The 13736-nt window shown below is 50.6% G+C and overlaps 1 protein-coding gene across 2 annotated transcripts; it reads right to left on the reverse strand.

Annotated features, from left to right (window-relative positions):
* Nucleotides 1-2777: 2777 nt before the first annotated feature.
* On the reverse strand, nucleotides 2778-5900 carry COPS7A (COP9 signalosome subunit 7A). Of its 2 annotated transcripts, XM_086882663.1 has the most exons (8): nucleotides 5653-5900; nucleotides 5498-5573; nucleotides 4917-5005; nucleotides 4639-4841; nucleotides 4049-4154; nucleotides 3557-3708; nucleotides 3372-3437; nucleotides 2778-3228 (listed from the first exon to the last, which is right to left on the reverse strand). In XM_086882663.1, exons 1-7 carry the CDS (start codon nucleotides 5812-5814, stop codon nucleotides 3398-3400), a joined length of 828 nt encoding a protein of 275 aa, XP_086738789.1. In that variant the 5' UTR covers nucleotides 5815-5900; the 3' UTR covers nucleotides 2778-3228; nucleotides 3372-3397. The 2 variants fall into 2 exon arrangements, with proteins under 2 accessions (XP_086738789.1, XP_086738788.1); XM_086882662.1 differs by having other exon boundaries at nucleotides 2778-3437.
* Between the last annotated feature and the right edge of the window lie 7836 nt (nucleotides 5901-13736).

Here is a 13736-nt window from a genome sequence, read left to right on the forward strand (position 1 = left end):
CACGGCTGAAGTGAGCCGTGAAAAATAAACGTGTGGTTTTCAGGTGAAGGGCAAAGGCAAACCTATGCTCCTGCCCTCTGTTTGCCATCTAGCAAGGCAATTTGCAGCATTACTTTCATTCTGCACTGCAACCCTCTCATTTATTTTTCAGTCCTACCAAAGGTCTGAAGTAATTTTATGTGCTACCTCCAGCTTTCCTTTTCTTAATGGAGGTCTTAAAAGGTGCTCCCTTTGAAAAGTAAACAAAATGGAAGACTTTCAGAGCTCTGTTTAATTCCAAAACTCTCCTAAAATCCATAACACAGCCAGCCTTGAGAGGCAGGCAAATGGGAAGGGGGAGCAAAGCCTATTTATGGCTGTTCTTGGCAAATGTTGCTACCAGAGGGATGAACTGACCCCGGGAGAAGGGGGTGAGCCGGATGTCACATAAAAAAGTTACGGCAGGAGGACAGCCCAACTTGGGCCAGCTGTGACTGAGCCGTAAGGATACAAGTCTGGGAACTCAGCACAGCCTGGGGCTGGAGTGGCAAGCCCCCCCCCCATCCCCACATGCTGGCTGCTGGCATCTGGGTGGGGGGTTTGTGCTCCCAAGGCCGATGGCAGCGTGTGGCACAAAGCTCAGGCAGTGCTCTGCCCGGTCTCTGCTGCACAGGGCGTCACATGAGCGCTATCATACACAGCCAGCCTGGAACTCTCAGTGCTGGCTTCCAACTCCACTCCTGGGATCTGCAGCCTGTTTAAACTGTGGATTCAGGGCATTGAAACAGACCCTTTGCATCTAATAGACACAGTCTGGTTAAAGATAGCAAAGCCCAACAGACCAGGAAGGAGCTGATTCACTCAGGGCAAAGAATTGTTACAGCTGCACTTCCTAAGCAGCAGCAGGTTCTTGTGGGACACAAATATCCTGCTCCATTACTGGTAACTTCAGCTCTCCCTGGAGGTGACACTGCTCCAGCCCAGCTCCCGCTGGATGTCAGCCAGTGGCTGTTGGGACACGTGCTTTGTCCGGCTGTTCCGCTCCATCCCAAGCCCATTCTCCTCAGTCTTTCTCATCACACCCCAATGGCTTTGCAAGCAGCAAATCTTTCAAAGGGTGTGAGGTGCCAGACATCTGGCAGGTGCTTGACAGGCATCTCCCTCTCCTGTTGGCAGCTGGGTCCCAGACTAGCCCTTCCCGGGGAGCTGAAGATCTGATACACACGCATGTAACTGTTTCTTGCAGACAATCGCAAAGGCAGCAAGTGCAGTGCCTCTCCTCCCTGACAGAGACAGATGAAGGTGATGTGACAAGGGAGGAGGAAGGCTCAGGTCATTTAAACAAAAGCTGGAAGCTTTGTCACAATCCCTCCCAACAACTTATGAAGAACAGGATTCATCAGGTAGGCTCCCTATGGCTGCAAATTCTTCAGGTCTCTCTAGGTGGGTGTACACAATCCTGGCCCAGCTATCCCCACACATGCAGCCAGATTTGTGTCTCCCACCTGGAAAACTTCCTACCAAAACTCTCCTACTTGGCACTTCTGTGCCAGGCAAGCACAGCCAAGGTGCTCGATGCCAGGTGCAGCAGAAGGGGGGAAGGTGTGGGGCTGCCTGAGCTCTTGGGAGACAGCAGCCGGTGAGAGCCGTCACCCCGGGACAGCTGGCATATGCCTGGCCCCAGCAGAGCCAGCTGGTGTACCCAGCCCTGTGACCACACACAGAGGAACAAAGCAAGCTGCTTGCAAGTTTTAGGAATTTCTGGGTTCAGGTGACAGGGCTTTGCCACAGACAGTATTACAGTAGTGTGGAATTAGCAAAGCCACAATATGGCATTAAATGTGCATTTTGTGCGGCCTGAGATCTGAGATGGCACCTTGCTACCATCAAAACAGGTTCAGACTCACCCACCTCCCCACCCCCTTCACAAGACTTGCTCACACCTACATTGCCTCGGCTCCAACTCTCACCTGTCTGCACAGGGAGCTGACCCCGGAGAAAACCCACCCCCAGCCAGTGAACCCAACAAGGCCCCATAGAGTCAAAGCTCCCAGCTTTCCTTCACTGGGTAATTTTTTCCATGGTTTGCTCACACACAGAAACACAGGTTCAGGGAATCAAATTTTAGTCTTGGCATAAGGCACAGAACCAAGCGGGGGTGGGAGTCACGGTGTCAATTTACATTTACATCAGCTACACGTCGTGGAGAGGCAGTGTGACACTGACATCCGTCTGACTCGGCTCCAAGCCAGCCTCGAGGAGCCATCCTTTGAAGAATCCGAGTTACTTTTTTTCCTGGGCATCTCACAGGAGTCACTTTCAGTGATTTGGATTTTTTTTTTCCCAACCAGACACCACCAGCACCCGAGAACAGCTTGTGCAGCATCTATCTGTGAGAACTCACACATGTGGGCACTGACTCTTACCTTCACCTGTCAGGCAAGTCCCCACATCACTTCCCATTCTGTCCAGGATCACGGGACACACTGTATTGACACAAATAAGGACTTTTTCCACACTCTCTGCACCTTCCTGTGAGACTACCTGAAAAATCACCTTTTGAAGGGTCTAGAGGCAAATCAACCACACAAACAATTTAAAAAAGATTTATGGTTAATTTCCGTTTTACAGACTATCATCCCAATAGAGATACTGTGGCACTACCTCTGAAAAGGGAACCTAGTATTTTGAGGATATTCCACCCTAAAATGGGACAGAAGCTCTTAATATCACAGCTTATTTTGGAACCTCCAGAATCAGCATACAAGGCAAAGAGACACCATTCACAGGAGCACAGGTTTGTATAGATATGTCCATAGATCTATATTTTTATTGTTTTATATATATTTATAATATATTTATATATTTTTTAAAAGAACCCCTTCAAAAACTACCCTCCCACCTAGCAAAACAAAGATTAAACAATCAAAGACGGTGTCCTGGAGCAAAGTATCCCAGGGGTCTCATAGAGCCAAAACGACTGCTGAGCACCAGCACCCTCTTTCCAAGATACTGTGATGCCCTGGGGGTGCCAAGGTGACTGTCACACCTTTATGGCTCCTAAAATTGACCTGTCAAAAGACAGGGAGAGAGAAAGAGAGAAAGAGAGAAAGAGAGAAAGAGAGAAAGAGAGAAAGAGAGAAAGAGGTGGCCGTGGCGACGGGGGCTTGAGCGGCTGGGGAAACAGCAATGCGTACAACCTGAAGCTCAGAGTGTGAAATGCTGTGATGAAAAGGAGGGAGACACTGCCTGAAACGTCGATAAAGAAGAAAGGAAAAGAGAACAAACATGCAGGAGAGTTAGTTGGAAAGATGGATCTCAGAGAAGAGCTCAGAAGCATCACACTTGGGACCCCTGCTACCCCCTCCATCCCCCAAATCTCTTCCTCTCACCCTCCCAGTTGTGAAGGGAGATCCAACTAGTTTGATTTAGACCAAATCTTCGCGCTGCCCCGGAGCCTGTGGGCACAGGGAAAAAAAAAAGAAAAATAAAAGTTCAAAGTGGGCACTTGGGTTCATATCTCACTCCCTTCCTAAGTGCAAAGGGAAAAGTGCATGGACGCTCCCACACTGCTCACCCTTTGGCTTTGGAGGTTTTCTTGCTCGTCTGGCGCTGGTTGGTGCCAGGGGCTGGCTCCCTGAGCTCCGTGAGGTGCTGCTCTGGGTCTTGGGATGTGGCTGCTGCAGCAGCTGCTGTTGTCACTTTAATAGTCTTCTTCAGGTTTGCCACCTGCAACAGCAACAAAGTAAGAACTAAAAGCTGGGATTTTTTTTTGGCTATGGGTTTTTTTAGTTTCAGTCTTGGATTTTTTAAAATTTGTTTCTAAAGGAAGCCCTGGACCTAAGAGCTGCAAGCTCAAATCAAGGAAAAGAGCCAACATCTGTCCAGGCCCCTGCACTGCAGAGGAGTATTAAGCTGATTTAGGACTCTTCAGGCACAAGTCCCTGGGGGGTCTGGCCTACGGAAAAGGCAATGCCTCACTTCAGCGAAGACTGTAACAACCACAGGGTACTGGTTCTAATTGTTTCAAGGCAAGGAGCACTAGCTGCTCCCTGCTGCACCCACTCACCTCGCTCTCGATCTGCTGCTTCAGGGCCAGCTGTTGCTCTTTGTGCTGGTTGGCCCGGCTGACCTGCTCCTCGATGCCAGACAGGACAACCTCGCAGCCCTGGCACCTGGAGAGGAGACCCACAACTGAACAGGCCAAGGAATTGGCACAGCATAGAGAGAAATGTGAAAGACAGCACATTTTAACTCCAGAGGCCATGAACACTGCGAGGTGACGGCTATGCCAGGCAGGGAAGATACAGGGACAGGAGTCTGATGTAAAAACGCACGGAATTATGTTATTATCTGGGAGGGGGACAGATAACAAAGCCATGCTGGGTTAAGAACTACAGATAAACCCTCAGGAAGCCTCCTGCCAGCAGCCAGTGCTGTGCAAAGGCTTCTGTGTTCCCATCACCCTTCCAGCCACAAACAGGGGAATTTGGAAAATGATTTTTGGAAAATTACTTTCCGATGGAGTATGGGAAAGGGGATTGAGTAGGTCACCTCCCAACCACCACCCACCCTTAGTGACACACAAAGGATCCAGGGAAGCCACCGGCCACTCCTGCAACCTTTTTTGGGTGTTAGTTCTGGGGGCTTCCTCCTCACCACTCCTGCAATGTGCGGGTGATGGTGCTAAGCTCCTCCCTCCGGATGTCCCTCCCAATGCTGTAATCCACCTCCAGGCGCTGGTTCCGTTGATCCAAGCTCCCTCGAAGCACATCTGCATACACAGCCTCAATCACCAGGTCCTCCAGCTGCCGGACATTCTTCAGCTGTAACTGCTCCAGCAGCACTGAGTAGGGGATGCACTGTGGAAACATGATGGTAACTAGCACGAGATAATCCCAGCGGGAAGAGAACCCGGGGAAAAACAGGGCCCCTACCTTGATCTTGGCAGCCAGAGTGACGACTGACAGGTGCCTCAGTTTGTTCTTCTGGGCCTCTGTCAAGGGAGGGAGGTTTGCTGCTTCAGCTGTTGTCAGGGGAGAGAGAATGGGATATTAGAATTTATGCCTCATTTCCCAGTTCTGCACAGAAGCATCTGTACCACACCCGTCTCTTAAAACGTCTGCACACCAATCCCCCAAGTGGTGCTTCGTCTTGCCAAGCCAACCCCATCAATTCTCAGCTCAAAAGACCTTTTCTTAGCAGCCTTTCTTCCCGCCACCCTCAACTCAGCCTTTCTAGCTGTCCCATGTGTTATTTATGCTGGTCTGCACATCCCAATGCATATTTAAGTCTTTCCCCTCAAAACCGTCTTCGGCAGGACACAAATGTCAGCCTTAATTACAGCCAGGTACCCCGCTAGTCTGGGGCCCACAGCACAGGCAGGCGTGTGTGGGGCCGGGGGCTCAGCCCTGGCTGCATGTGGGGGCTGTCGGAGGGAGGCCCTCTGCGCCCCGGGTCTCGGCCCCGCGGGATCCCCACACCGGGCCGGGGGGCTCGGGACCCCGCCCCGCCTCACCCAGGTAGTCCGCGTAGGTGCCGTAGGCGAAGATGGTGAGGAGGCGGAACACGGGGGAGAACTCGCTGTCGGCCAGCTGCGGGGACACAGGGTCAGGCGGCGCCGCCGGGCCGCGGGCAGGGCCCGGCGGGGCCGCGGGGCCGGGCGGGTCTCACCTCGCGGACGGCGGGCATGTCCAGCAGCTCCCCGAACACGTAGATGCCCGGGGCCTCCAGCACCTGGTGGATCAGGCTGGCGAGCGCGGCGCCGCGGGCCGCCTTGGCCAACAGCAGGAACTGCTCCTGGCTCTGCCCCGTCACCTTCCCCTCGGCCGCCATGGCGGGGCCCGGCCCGGCCCGGCCGCTCGCTCGCCCCCCGCAGCCCCGGCCCTGCCGCTCCCGGCCGGCCCCGCGCACCGCCCGACACCGCCGGCGCACGGCCGCCGCTTCCGCGTGTGACGCGCACCCGCCGCCCATTGGCGGAGCCGGCGGCTCGTCCCGCCCCCGCCGCTTCCCCATTGGCCGGGCCGGGCGGCGCGCGGCGGCGCAGTCCCGCCGCCGGGGCGCCCCCCGCTGGCGGGGCTGAGCGCTGCGGGGCCGTGTCCGTGCCGCTGGGCCGTGTCCGTGCCGCGGCCGTCCCGTCCATCCACCGCATCCTCCGGCCATCCCAAGCCATTCCCGGCCATTCCCGGCCATTCCCGGCCGGCCTTGTCACCCTGCCGCGGCGGCGCTCATGTCCCCGGGACAGCCCCGGCTCCGGTCTGCCTGGGGCGCAGCCTCCGCCCAGGCAGGCAGCGGCCACCGGCAGGTCACCGGTCACTAGACACCGGCCCGGTCTTGGCCCTGCTGCTCACCGGCACCAGCCAGCTCTTAACGCCGTTCTGCACTTTTTTCACGCCCTGCCCTGCTCACCAGCAGTGTCTGCTCACTGTTCTCTTATTTTTCCTGACCCATCCTCTGTCAAAACTCCCCCAAGCTGCTCAGCCATCGTGACATGTGTCCCAACACGGCAATCGATGCCAGGTGAATATCCACGTATTTATGGGTCTTGCCAGTCTGGTGAATATCTACTCTTCATCCGTACACCTGGAAATGTTCAAGGCCAGGATTGATGGAGCTCTGAGCAACGTGGTCTAATATCCCTGCCTCCAGCAGGGGTGTTGGAATAAGATGATTTTTAAGGTCCCTTCCAACCCAAACTGTTCTGTGATTCAATGATTAATGTTGAAATAACTGGTGAGAAAACAGATGCACTACTATATGGCGTGGTGTTTCTCACATCTCAATGATCTATTCTATAATCACCACACCAGAATTAAAAGAGGTGCATGGAATACCTTGTGTGTGCCCACACATCGCTCTGATTTTTGCTTTCACACCATTAAGATCTCACTATTTTGGGCAGTGTTTTGGGGATATGTAAATGTAAAAAATCTTATGTTGCAAAGCACCGTACTTATGTATTTAAGCTGTGCATTTCTTAAATCCCTGCATGCCTCTCTTCCTCTACTGCATTAATTTTTACAAAAAAATGACTTTACTATCTGCTGAATCATTAACCATCGCACTTGTCAAGAAATGCATCCCTGATGCAGGCAGGGTATGGCCATAAAAAGATAGTTTAAACGCTCCACAAGGATAGAAATGTTTATAGTGCACCTTAAGTATCTCTTCGTGGGTGTATGAGTTACAGCAATGCGGTCATTGCCGAGGGCACGGTTCCCTGTGCCAGGTGAGAGAGAATAAAAAGTGGGGGTCATTTGGGGGAAAAAAAACCCCAAACCTTCAGAGCTCTTCTCATCTTGTATAAATCACCTGATAGGCAGAGGTGAGTTGTGAAGGGGACTGGGAGGAGAGCAGTCAGTGTGCATTTCAATAAGCAATATTAAGCTGTTTGGCCAAGAGTTTCCGATTTCCTTATCGCTGTCTCCTTCAGAAATCCACAGTGATTTTCCAAGGCAGAAAAAGAGACAACAATTTGATGGGAGCCCGATAGAGTCTATGCAGGTAGCATGGTTTTAGCATGTTAAAATAATAGATCTATCAGAGCAAGTTTGCACATGATTGCCAGTAAGAAATTTGGTCTTCAGCTGGATCACTTTAGCACATATTAAAGGCAGCTGACTTGTGCTTTGCCAGTCTTCTGTAAGCATAACATCTTGAAATTAGTGTAACATCTTGAAATCTTCATCTGGGTAAAGTCTATGTTTGTTAAGGTTTTACTTGCCAGTAACAACAACTCTCTTTTCTTGCTTTGACTCTAGTTTTTGTCACACAGCTGCTGTGGCTGAGTCACGGGGAAGGCTCCTTTGGGGTACAGTTCTGCTCCAAACACAATTTCACAGCTAGAAAATACAACCCGTGGCTGCCTTGGGGAGTTGGATCGTTGTCTCCCAAGCTTATTTGTACAGCTGTATGGATTGTCACTACTCCTTCTCAGGGTCAGCCTCATCCCTGAGGCTCCTTTAGTGTTTGGTCTCCTCACTGAGGCTACTGACAGAAGGATGGAACCGTGTGGACAGTGATGGTCAGTGGGAAAAAATGAACTTCTAACATTAATGATTGTTCCGTAAAGATTAGGTGGACATCACTTAAAACTAGTTCCAAGTATAAGGAGCAAAACAGCTCTGAGTGCTGGACCAGAGAAGCAAACGTGTGCCCTGAGAGGGGAAGGCACCCAAACCCTCAGTCCTACTCTTGTAGGGCACATTTTCATTTATGTGCTCTGATGCTTTGAGATGTCACAGTCTCTTTTGCCTCAAAAATCTGAAACTGAGCAAAGGAATTTCTCTGATCATCGTCCATAGATAACTGAGCATGGGCACAGTCAATGAGCTCTCCTAGGAAAGTGCCTGACACCCAGTGGCCCAGGGCATTGTTGGAAGCTACCCTGGGAGCGTTTCCTATGTTCAAGTCAGGTAAAATGGGACCAAGACACATTTTACCTAACAGGCATTTCTTCAAGAAGATCATGGTGACCCAGGGAAGCAGGAAAATCTGTCAGTCTGTATTCTCAGAGCCAGCAATATTTGGGCTTCTCCATACAGCAGGATGAAAGGAGAGGCAGGGCAGGTAAGGTTGGCTGAGAGCTGTGAGGGCAGGTTACAGGACAATATTGACAAGGTCATCATCTTCTCTCTGCTTTTCCTTCTCTGTTTCTGTATTTAGGCCTGATTCACCACAGCCTCACACCTGCTGTCTTCACTTACACCAGTGCAGGGTGCATTCAAATCAGGTTCAAACGTAACCCTGCTGATTTGTAGTGTTTTATTACTCTCTTCCCCACCCCCTTGCTGGCTCCTTCCATCTCAGTTTTATCTCTCTATCGATCTGTTTCTCTCACACTCTCTGACACGCTTACTGCCTTTCATTATTAGTTAGATAAAGCCTGGCAGCCCGAGCATCCTAGCTACATGATGCTCTCTCTGTCTCCTCCTCCACTTCAGCCCCAGTTCCTATGTCCTGTGTCCCCATGTTTTTGTCTGCTCCTTTTTTATCCTGCACCAAGGGCAAAGACCAGAAGGTCCTTTGAATGACTCAGATCCTGCGCTCTCCAAATGAGAGGATCATCGTCTTCATGAGTGCAGAAGTTATGGGTAACATCTCCACAACACAACAAAACTTTGGCCTCATCCCTAGCTTGGAGTGCTGGGTGCTGAAATTAAATTCCAGCCTCCTGGAATCAGTAACTTCTGTGCTTTTGCTTTCCTCACAAAGCAAACACCTATCTTTATGGTCACAGGGAAACTGTGAAATGTGATTTTCATGTAACCAAAAGAGCCGAAAGTAGGAGGCGAAGAGTGCAGATGAAAGCAAGTCTGTACGACATTTCATAATTTTAAGATAAATCTTGTGACATGGAGACGTTCTGTGTTGTTATTTCAGAATGTTTGGGATTTCTGATCCTAGCTGTAACCACCCCCTAGCATCACCCCTCTCTTCTGATCTCGCTCTGATCTTTACAGAAAGAAACCTCCATTCTCTTTGTGCTATAGATCCACTTTCTTTCCTCTGTGCTCACTGTCCCACTTTAAAGCTGTAGAGCTGTACGGGCTCATTCTAGGTTGTTCCTTTCTTCACCACCACAGAATCCAAATAACTTGTCAAAACACTGAAGACATTTTTTTTTCACCAGTCCTTCTCCAAACATAGCAGAGTCACATCTCATGAGACGATTTTTCACAACTGTGTGTAACACAGACTCTGAGACAAAAACACTGTAAGGACAAAGGAGGCTGGTATGGCTCTCTTGGACACCAATACGATACAGAAGGCTTTTAACCCTTTAGTTTGTACTGGGCTAATGCACACAGGGGTTACACCTAAAGTCAGCCCAGTACCAGCAGCTTGAGGGTAACCACATGATGATTCTTCCTCTGATCTGCTCTCAAAGCCCTCAGGATTCTGCAGACCAGGAACTGTCTTCCAGACAGGCCTCCGGTTGTGATTCAAAGACTCCAGAAGAGAGAGGATCTTGCACTTCACTAGGTAGTTTGTTTCTGTGATTAATCACTCTCCAGTGACTGGCTCTTGTTATTCTCTGCCAGAATATTTGGTAGACTTTTCTCCAGGAAAGAAGTGATACTGCAAGCAAGTCATGTCTCATTCTGCTTTTTGATATATTAAACAGGTTGACCTCTTTAAATTACTGAGATCTCCAGTCTTCAGATCACCTTTGATTCAAAGTTATTTTTAAAATATGGAGCATAAAGCACTGTGCAGTTTTCCAGCATCAGAGTTACTCAGACACAGAGAGAGGTTTAATCGTCTCCTCGCTTCCCATCCTTACTTCTGTCTTTACACAGACAGGGATCACTTCAGATTCATTGCTGCAGCCTGGACCACTGAGTCTGTGTTCAGTTTTCTGCCTGTTATAATCCCCACATCTTTTCCAGAGCACCTCTTTTCAGGACTGGAAGTTGTTTCCTGTAGACACAGGCATTTTTTTCCTGTTCGTAGCTGTACAATTTGCTCTCAACAGTCTTATAAGAAGTTTTATGAGAATGACCACCTTAATGAAAGGGGCAGGTCACTCTGTACTGGTCCTATCCTCATTATTTTTAACACTCTAACAATATTTGTGCCCTCAGTAAACTGTGTCAGAATGAACTATATCTGCTCACCAAGCACTGAATAAAATGGTGAGTCATACCTGACCCGGGACTCATTCCTGGGCATCCACGTAAGAAACACTGCCACTCAATGGTGGGCTTCCAGGGATGACCTCCTTTGTGTTTACAGGGCGTTAAATGGAGTTAACCAGCTCACTTAACCTCCTGCTCTGTTAATGTTGCATAACGCTTTTTTTTCTTATCAGCATACTTTGGGAAATTAACACTTCCAGAAGCCTGGATAGATCTAAGCCATCACCTTTCCCAAACAAACCTGTAGTCACATCAAAGACTGACAAGAACAAAACAAGTTTATGCAGCAAGATCAGTTTCCTCCAAACCAGGCTGACTGGCATTAACTGGAAAATCTCATATCAGCTCTCTGTTGCTTTGCCTAGAATTTTTCAGGTCTTCTGTTTGCTCTTTACAAATATTCACAGGGCACAGTTCTCTTCCAGTCTTCTGGGATGTCTCTGATATTCCAAAGCTTATTAACCCCTTGTTTGGTGAGCAATAGGGCAGAGGAAACTGGCTTCCCTGTGGACTTCTTCCCTGTATGTTCTGTACTTTCCACTACCATACCTTCAGCCGGGGTCTCTTGATGGCACCCTTTCCACAGCTTGCCACATCTGTGAGGGGCAATTTCTCCTACAGTCTACATCACAGGGCTCCCCCACTCTCTAACATTACATAGCTCATAGCTTTTTGGTTATGTTTCTAAAATAACACAGCTTTCCCAATATTTTCTGCTCAATTCTTTTGGCTTGCTGGATGGACTGCTCTGACCTGTGGGGCTTTGCCCAGCAGCATGGCTACAGGCTCTGTTCCAGCACAGGCATCTCTTTCCTCTGTCAGGCTGCTGGTTTTCATACAATTTGTTGGAGCTTATGTACCTTTTAGAATCTGGTCATTTTGTCAAATCCATGGCAACTAACAGACAGACAGACAGGATTCTGCAGGTAGCAAGGCAACAACATGGGTCTCTCTTCTCTTAGGAAACAACAGTAAAACCAGTAGCAGTGGCCTGCCTGGGCTCAGGACTCATGGTTGTAAATGATCTGTACGTGATCACTGCCAGACAGAAAAAACAGCCAGTAACCCCTGATTCCATCTCTCCCCTCAAATTTCCATGTAGTTTTACATTAGCTTTCCTTAGAAAAGGAAACCAAACAAGCCACTCCATTTATATCACGTCAGAGCGAGGTACAAGTGACATCAGCCCTTGAGCTCCCTGTTCCCATCATCTCGATGGCTTTCCTGACTCCCCACACCACATCTTCCAAGGTTTCCTTGGTCCCTACAAAATCCTTCTCCTTGTCCTCTCTCATATTTCTGACTCCTTTTGCTGCCTTCTGTAGTTTTACTCTTCAGGGGGATTTTCAGTGTTTGCGTCATTTGGATTTTCACCCTTTAGCTGACCTTTCCCTGGTTGAAATTTCTCCTCTGTTTTGTGCTTCCCAATTATACTAAACACATTCGTCAGGATTTGAAAAGGTCAGAGAGAGCCTGTGTGCCTGATGTAGCCCCTTCCAGAGCTTTCTACCCTCTGCTACTCTCAGGTGAGAAAGCAGGAAAAGAAGCACAGAGAGCGAGATAAGCTGAACACTGACTTGTGCTGCTCCACCATGTCGGTACAGGGGGTTTCTTGGGATGAGAGTGTGAGGGATCACTGAGCAAGGTTTGTGCAGATGATTTGTACAAGTCCTGTGAGAGCTAGAGATGAAAAGGCTGGAGTGTGACAGGAGCCTGGATAATCTCTGACATAAAGCCCCATGTACATGAAAGGGACAAAAGCCGGGGGGGTTCGGCGTGTGCGTGGCCGATGACACGCAGTGGCGCAGCATCTCACACACACACACCCCAGCCCTGACACCGCTGCCCGCAGTGCCCTCCTCCCACACCACGACCCCCTGGTGACAGTAAGCCTTAACACAACCCCATCCCCGTGCTGATCCTCCAAACACACACCGACATCACTGCCAAACATGTGAAAAACCTGTTGACTCTCCTAAAGATGCTCACAGATGTACACACAAGACTCAAATATCCTGGCATGGCAAAGCTCGGAGCAGCCTGGTTCTTTAGCACAGGAGCTCGCAGGAGCCCTGCTGAAGAACAGACTCAGACCCTTCAGATATCTGTCCAAAGTTGGCACGACCTGTTCTGGCCAGCCTGCCGTGCTCAGGCTTGGTACTGTGTGTCCATTTGTCACCTGCGTCCATCCCTGATGCAGTGGCAGGTTGCCTTATGGCTCAGTGCTGTCTCTACTATTTCTTTCTGGTATTTTTTTTTTTCCCAGGGTCAGTAACAGTCTTTCCTCATCGCTTTATGATGAAAAGTTTGATTGTTTTTGAGGATCTGAGGAAATTACTTTCTTGCTTCCTCATATTTCAGGCCCTGGAGTGGAAACTGTCTCTCTGTCATTGACTTTCTTCTCTCGCCTGTTGGTTGTTCAGCTGCTCCCTTCTGATTTGGTCTGTGCTTTCTGTTTGGTTCTTGATGGTGGAGGGAGATGTTCCCTGTGAAACACTCGGCCCCTCAAAGGCACATCAGCTCCTTTCTTTAATTTTGCTGTCACATCCCTACCATTTCCAGACGCATCCCATCGATCCCTGGCAGAAACGCGCTTGGGGACACGCTCAAAAGACCTGGGTGATCCCTCAACGGGTAAAACACACCTCGGACGGATCCCCCTCCTCCCTCCACCCTCCCTTCCCCATCGCTCCTACCTCTCCCATGTGTCCCACGGGCTCTGCCCGTGGGGCTCGACCGAACCCCGCCGCCTGCCCCGCCGGGGCTGCGCCTCGCCGGGGCCGCCCGTCTGCAGCTCCCCCCCGCCCGGTACCGCGGCGGCCACGGGGTCCCGGGGGCCCGAAGCCCGGGGATGATGGATGCGGGAACGGGGGACGGGGGGCGGGACCGAGGGGTGGCATCTCCCCGAGGGCACTGCTGCGGGGCGGAAAGGCGAGGGTCGGCGGGGATGAGCCCCGGGGGGCGGCCCGGGGGAGGGGGATCCCGGGGGGCCTCCGCCCGCCCCCAAGGACGGACCGGTCCGGGGGTGGCATTCGCCGGAGCGAGCGGGAGCGACGGGTCCCTTGGAGACACCTCTCTCCATGGCAACCTAATCGCTTCCTGTGAAGATCCCGAAAT

Source organism: Cyanistes caeruleus, chromosome 3 (genome assembly GCF_971803275.1).
Source record: "Cyanistes caeruleus chromosome 3, bCyaCae1.hap1.1, whole genome shotgun sequence".
NCBI lineage: Eukaryota > Metazoa > Chordata > Aves > Passeriformes > Paridae > Cyanistes > Cyanistes caeruleus.